The sequence below is a fragment of the Acanthisitta chloris genome, unplaced genomic scaffold, assembly GCF_000695815.1.
Source record: "Acanthisitta chloris isolate BGI_N310 unplaced genomic scaffold, ASM69581v1 scaffold25256, whole genome shotgun sequence".
NCBI classification, from domain to species: Eukaryota; Metazoa; Chordata; class Aves; order Passeriformes; family Acanthisittidae; genus Acanthisitta; species Acanthisitta chloris.
Genome location: NW_008680147.1, coordinates 1 through 7,120, shown reverse-complemented (window position 1 = coordinate 7,120; position 7,120 = coordinate 1). Strand labels below are relative to the sequence as shown.

The window sequence follows — 7,120 nt, the reverse complement described above, 5'->3', positions numbered from 1 at the left end:
AGTTAGCGACGATATTATTCATTGCATCAAATGGCTTCTCTTGACGAGTTTTTGCACTGCCTGCACTTGATGTTACCAAGCTGTTTTGCTTCACAGTTGACCCTAGCCTCCCAGAATTGATCATCTGATGAATTTTATTAACTATTTCAAACAGAGACTTTGAGAGAGAGGAAAAAAAAAGCACAGAAGTCTTGAGCATAAACTTTCAAATTTAGTACTTCAGTTTTCCATTTCAATTAATCTTAAAAGCTATGACATGGTACTGTCAGCACAAATATTATACCTTTGATACATCTAAGTCCAACTGACTTCCAATTGACTGCAGTGTTTCTAAAAGGCCATTCCCTACATGTCATAAATATGTGTACAGCTTGACTCAAAAGTTTGACTTTATTCAACTATTCAAAATCCTTATCTTCTAAAATTGCATTTGAAACTTCCGTATTTCCTGTGAAAGCAAAAATGCATTCTCTAACTTTATTTCATTTTCTCTTGGTTTTTTTTCCATAAGCAAACAGCAAGAGAGTTGTCAAGGCTTGATTCAAATGAGTCTAGTATGTTGCAAGGTCAGGTATGGCTATGATGCTCATATCACTAATCAGCACAGTCAGGTCTTGGAATTCGGAGTGGTTAGTCACTACCTTTGCAGGACTCTACTAATACTATGCACAAATTGATTGCTAAAATAACAGAAGATACCTGGTCTCAGCAAATAGAGGCTTTTCACTGTTTACCTTGAAATAGACATGAAAAATTCACTCTAGACTACTTTCAAGGTGCAGAGCCACTTTTTAGTGATACCCATGTTGATTTCAAAACCTGCAAGTGACTTAGAAGTTCAAGTACTTAAAAAAAATGAAGCTATGCCTTTAAAGACTTCTTACTCAAATCAATACAGAAAAGGAAGAAACTCTTCCTTTGTGCAGTCTAATAAAAAAGAACTTGACAGAAATAGAATATCATTTCTTACTTCATTCTCAATTGGTAGCACACAGTCTGCATGTTCATTGAGCTCCTTCATAGCAAGAACACTGTTATATGGAGAAGTAATAACATCATCTTCACCAGAGGGATAAACTGAAGTAACAAATCTATATACTTCTGGGAATTCGTCCTCAAGCAAATTTAGTACAAAAGTTCCAAGACCAGATCCTGTCCCTAAGTATGAATGAAGACAGAATGAGAGAAGACAGAAGGTTCCTCATGTTATCTTAGGCCCTAAGACGCATATGTTGGAGATATACAACTCTTCAATTACATATATTAATGAATATTTTCTGTAGCATTTGGCTGACAGTGGAGGCTACTCAAATGCAAATTAAGGCAGGAAGGTTTTTCCCAAACTGGAAAATAATTGAGTAATAAAAGCATGTCCCAAAATTTACCAGTCAGGCTGAAGTATACTACCTCAAAAATTTCTGGAAACCAAAGAGTTCTATTACATAACCAACATTTCTCTGACCTACTATTTCTTATTTAAAAATCTTTAATTTGAATTTTGAAACAAAACATTTGCTTAAGATCATTGAACTGCTCCAAGCAATTACTTACTTTCATTTTAGGGTTTCTTTATCAAGTTTTCTCATTCTCCAGTCAAAACAGAACCATACTTTTCCCCCAGCACACAGGCTTTTTTCCTGGTTAGCACTAGGCACACAGCACCGAGTTCAAATCAGAGAACTGAACTGTGGTCCTTTTCAGAATGTTCAGCTACATTCTCAGCAACAGACAATTTAATCTCTGAACAAGACAGCAATTTTCTGCAGTAAAGGAAACAATATCTGCAGGGCCTCTGAAATTAAGCAAACAGCTACAAAAAAGGCCTTTGACAAACTCTTGCCTCATATTTAGAGCTATTTTCTGTGTCTTTTCCCACAACACAACCAGTTATAATGCATGCTCCCCCTAGGCTTCTGGGGTATGAAGACTTAGTGGCAATGCAATAATGACCAAATTGTCACCACAAAGGATTCTCTCTTTTGCCTTATTCACAAAGTAACTAGATTGGATTCAAGAGAATTACCTGGAAGGAAAACAGAAAAACAAAGTTTCTCTAAAGTTAAGCAACATTAGAAATCTCTATTTCTCCATGATTAAAACCAACTTGATTACACCAATGATGTCAGTCTTCAGAGGCCACTGACCCTTTTGATCAGTAATACCTCAGTGTTTCCTTGTCTTTGGTACCTGTCTTGATCCACCTGCTGCCTCATATTTAAAAGCTCTGGGTAGCACATCAGGGCTCCTCAGTGCTCTAACAAAACAAGCAATAAATAATTGCAGGTACACTTAATTGGACTGTGCTCATTTTTTTAATTCCGCATTCTGAAAGGTGTAAATTATTATACTGATCTCCTTTTCAAGATCCATATTTTTCTTTTCCATCTGTGGCTAGTGCAACTATACTCACCATAAAAAGATTACTTACCACCTCCCATAGAATGAATTACAAAGAAACACTGTAGACAGTCACAATGTTCTGCAGTTTTCCTCAGCTTTTCCACAATGTTTTCTCGGTACTGACAGCCATAAAGCTTATGACCTACAGCCCTGAGGATAGGAAAAGTACTTTAAAAAATAATCTAACAATCAGTCTTTCAATTTTTTATTTTAGTTCCTTCTATTTGACATTTTAGAGTTCAGAGTCCAAAGCTGGGTGCAACACCTCATCTGTGAGAGCTGCTAAACTGTGACTACATAATGTCAATATGGGAATCAGGACATGGTTTTAATTTTGAGGATGCACTAAGTTCACAGCTTTGGAGTCTGTATTATTATTTTGTACTGATAAGGATATCAACTCCTGTGTTGGATGATCTAATGGTTATTATGACATGAAAGTTATACACTCCTTAACAATAAGGATATCCCTAAGCAATATGTGTACTGATCTTCCTTTAAGTACTGGGTGAGTCAGTTGCTACTAGTAATTAAAAAAACCCCAAACAGCTCATTTTCAATACATTTGCCTTCTAGACGGTGAAGTTACAGTATATTTTATTCCCTGTATTGCACTCTCAGTATATTTGCTGATGATTTGCTTTCCTGTCTGTAGTGCACTGAATATTATTAGAGGCGCACTAAGGTCTCTGTGAAAATTCGGAATTTGTTATGTTAATGAATCTTTTTCTGAATCTCTTTTTGGTAATGTAGTTTATATGCACAAAGCCAGACTCTGTGGTGCTTAGAAATCTGAAGTGCATTTGTTCATATATCTCATTTCCACAGTAGCTGCACAGTCTCAAACTAGATTATGGCTTCGACTGAGCAATGGAAGCAGCTGAATACCAAAGCAACAAAAATAAAAAGCATGCTCTTTTGAAAGAAAATCAAAAAAGAGAGAGAAAAAATAGACAAAATGATATATCAGCAGAATTATCTTTCTGTAAAAGCCTTTTCAAAGCCCTCCTCCAGGCAACAGTGGCTCCAAGTTTACTGGTAAAATGCTGCAGCTCCCCAGGTGCAGAATGAACCAGAAAGCTACGGTTATCATTTCCCTTTTCAAATGCATCTAATTAGTTGCTAAGAAATGTGTTCTGAAGAGGTTCTCACCAGTTGTTTCCCGAACCAGAAACATCTGTGATAAGCTGCTTGCTATCAAACACATCCCTCAATGGTCCCTGCAGAATCTCATTTACCACACCCTCCTCCATGTCAATCAACAGTGCCTTTGAGCAGAAAGAATCAGAATTCAGTCAGTAAGCAAACCACCCTTGAAATAATCAAAGAAATATAAAATTATTTACAATATAAAAGGTATGCTGTTTCTACTCTGCTCCAGAGAACTTTTTTCCAGTTGCTAACAAGAAGACCAACTAGATTCACCTTGGCTGATTTGATAGAAGTTGTTCATTAGGACAGCATTTCAGATAATGACATTTTGTTAAAATTTTATAATATTTTGCCCCAATACTTAGGAATAAAGAAATGAAACATTTTTATGTTTCAAGTTTCCTTGTTTCTTATCAGTTAAAGTGGCTCCAAGACACCCACTCCTTAAAAATTCAAACAAACCTTAGTTAATAGTAACTGAAATAATTTCATTAAGATTATAATTTACTTTACTCAACAAGACTGGCAGAAAACTCAATCACTCAACTGAACTTTAAGAGTTGCTGTTAGAATTTTACCATTCAAAGCAATATTTAAACCTGTATGCAACTTTAAGGACTTTGAATGAAAATTCCCTCACAGTTGAGCGCAAATATGCAACATAAAAAGAATGACCTTTATAAATTGCCTTACTCGTGCTTTTAAAGAGCAGATTTTTCCTTTGTAAATATCAGGACCATCACCACCACTTCTGGAAAAGAAACATTAACAGAAGAACCTCAGCTCAAACTTGTAATAGAAAATACATACTATAATAAGATTCTCTCTTTAATATTTCATGTTGGGAGGACTATGACAATGCAAACAAACAGAATCATCCTGAACATGCTGCTAAGAAAGACTCATAATTCCTAAAAGAAATGCAATTACAGGACCAGATCTCAATCAGCAATATCCTAAGCATTACTTCAAGAAGATAAGCAGTGAAAGTTTACTCTCAGATACAACCTCTGCTCTGTAGGAATTGTACAAGCATTGACAAAACTTGAAAGGATCATGTTTTATCAGCCTGTGACATCAGCAAACTTGTCAGTTATAAATTTAGTGGTTTTATCTGGCATATATAGAAACATAGACAGTTTTTACAATCAAATTTTTTTGGTTAAAAAAAAACAAAAAAAAAAGGAAGTAATTCTAGGAAATGCTCACAAGGAATGGCAATAATCAGCTCCAATGCCATTTGCATGTTCTTTCAAAGAGGTAAAATTTGAGACAAAACAATTTGTATTTCAATGCCATTTTAGTTAAAATCACATGTTGCACTGCAGCCTTGTCATATGATGGAAGGAAAGAGGTTGGTCAAACGCTTGTTAATTAATTAAAATGCAACAACAATACCCAATTAAATATTTTATTCTTGCAGACTGCAAGGACTTTTCTAACTGGACAGATAAGAGATGACTAAATGCTCTTAAGGTATGAACTGGTTAACTTCTCCAAAAAACCATAGCTACTACTCTGGGTAGCAAAATAGTCACATGAAAGGATTTAAAAACTGAGTCTTTTCTGACTACCTTCTATACAATTTCCTTCAAGAAATGCTGTTAAGCTGGAATTCAGAGGGCACACAGCCTGATTGTGATTTGCACTGGCAAAAGCTATCAGATCCTGACTGTTCACCTTTGGGACAAAAGGAAAGGAAAACAAACGCAAACATTTTCAACACCTTTAACTACTGAAGTGAGTATAGTTAAAATGGAAATGTAAAGATTGAGAATAGAAAAATAGCAAAATCTTTTTCTAGCACAAACTAAATATGACTTGAAACAAAGAAAACTGTAACTTAGGTTAAGATACTAGAAGTGTTGATCCACTGTGTTAAACTCATGAGCTTACCTTGTATCCACATTCCTAAAGAAACTGCTTAAGGCTTCATCATAAATTCCTTTCTAAAAGAAAACAACACAGAATGTGTAACATCAAAAATTCTCAGTGCTTTTTCACAGAATAATTAAATTTGGGAGGGACCTCAGACAGCCACCTGTCAAACCTCACCACTCACAGTGGATATCTATGTTGAATCCAACGAGCTCTAGTCAGCTCTAAAAAAAACATTTCATTGTAACATCAGCTTGATATTAAAACCTACCAGGAGGATGTAACTAGGAAATATTTCAGCACAAGATTAAAAAACTGTAGTTTACTTAAGATTCCAATGCAATTATTAAATCAAATAGCTGCTATTCAGCTAACTCAGTTCATCACTGATACAACACTCTGCTCATCATGGGCTCTATGCCCATGATACCAATGCCTGTGAAATTCTGTGAAGAGGAAAGCACATAGCACTGAATCAATGATTCCTAAACTCCCTGCTGAGGGATAGCATGGAAATTACTTAGCCCACCATAAAGCTAAAGAGACCTGGCAAGTTTAAATACTTTAACATTATTATTTACACACTGCTTACCATACTCCCAAAGACCTGGTGAGACAGAATTTGGAAGTCACTGTTTTCTACAACACTAAACCCAAAAGAAATGATTCTCCCCCTCTACTCTTCTCTTGTGAGACCCCACCTGGAATACTGTGTGCAGTTCTGGCGCCCTCAGTGTAAGAAGGACATGGAACTGTTGGTGCAAGTCCAGAGGAGGCCACAAAGTTGGTAAGAGGAGTATCTCCCCTATGAGGACAGGCTGAGGAAGTTGGGGCTGTTCAGCCTGGAGAAGAGCAGGTTGCATGGAGACCTCATAGCAGCCTTCTACTATCTGAAGGGGCTACAGGGAAGCTGGAGAGGGACTTCGTTACGAGCTGTATTGACTGGACAAGGGGCAATGGGTACAAATCGAAAGAGGGGAAATTTAGGTTAGACATTAGGAAAAAGTTTTTACTCTAAGTGTGGTGCGACACTGGCACAGGTTGCCCAGAGAGGCTGTGGCTGCCCCAACCCTGGCAATGTTCAAAGCCAGGTTGGATGAAGCCTTGAGCAACCTGCTCTGGTGGGAGGTGTCCCTGCCCATGGCAGGGGGTTGGGACTAGATGATCTATAAGGTCCATTACAACCCCTAAAATTCTATGATACACATATGAACTACATCCACTGCCTTTTTACAGCTGCTTCAAGAGAAGGCATCATTATCTGTTAACATGGTGTTTACAAGGAAACAGCAGTTTTATAGTCATGGCAAGAGAAGTGTTTATCCAGGGTACTCAGCAGTCCTATGCCCTCTCATGCTGTTGTTTTGGTCAGCAAAGCTGTACAGCAAGTCACAGCTGAAGCTCACATGGAAAATCACAGCGGGCTTCGGGCAAAGAACCTGCACTGAACAGTCCTCTCTTGTCACTAACTGCCTCGAACCTGACGACGTCTGGCTGTAGGGAGACATCCCGGAGCTTTGCACGGTGGGAAGCCTGGAGGAGAAAGCTAACCGGAATCAGGGTTGGTTAGTCAAACAGCACAAGAACTTGGGGGTGGTTTCGCTCACAGCGAAGCGGCCTGAGTTTAACCAAACAAACGCAGCTCCTCGCGGCCGCAGCCAGCAGCACGAAAGAGCCACCACGGCCTGCC

General features: G+C 37.8%; 1 protein-coding gene across 1 annotated transcript in view; it reads right to left on the bottom strand.

Annotated features, from left to right (window-relative positions):
• Positions 1–5,501, bottom strand: part of TUBE1 (tubulin, epsilon 1) — a gene marked incomplete at its 5' end in the record, with an annotated part of 12,427 nt that extends 6,926 nt beyond the window's left edge. The window contains 6 exons of the mRNA XM_009077618.1: positions 1–157; positions 971–1,158; positions 2,429–2,550; positions 3,553–3,668; positions 4,246–4,303; positions 5,449–5,501. Of these exons, the coding sequence (XP_009075866.1) occupies positions 1–157; positions 971–1,158; positions 2,429–2,550; positions 3,553–3,668; positions 4,246–4,303; positions 5,449–5,501 (694 nt within the window). The remainder of the gene's footprint in view (positions 158–970; positions 1,159–2,428; positions 2,551–3,552; positions 3,669–4,245; positions 4,304–5,448) is intronic.
• Between the last annotated feature and the right edge of the window lie 1,619 nt (positions 5,502–7,120).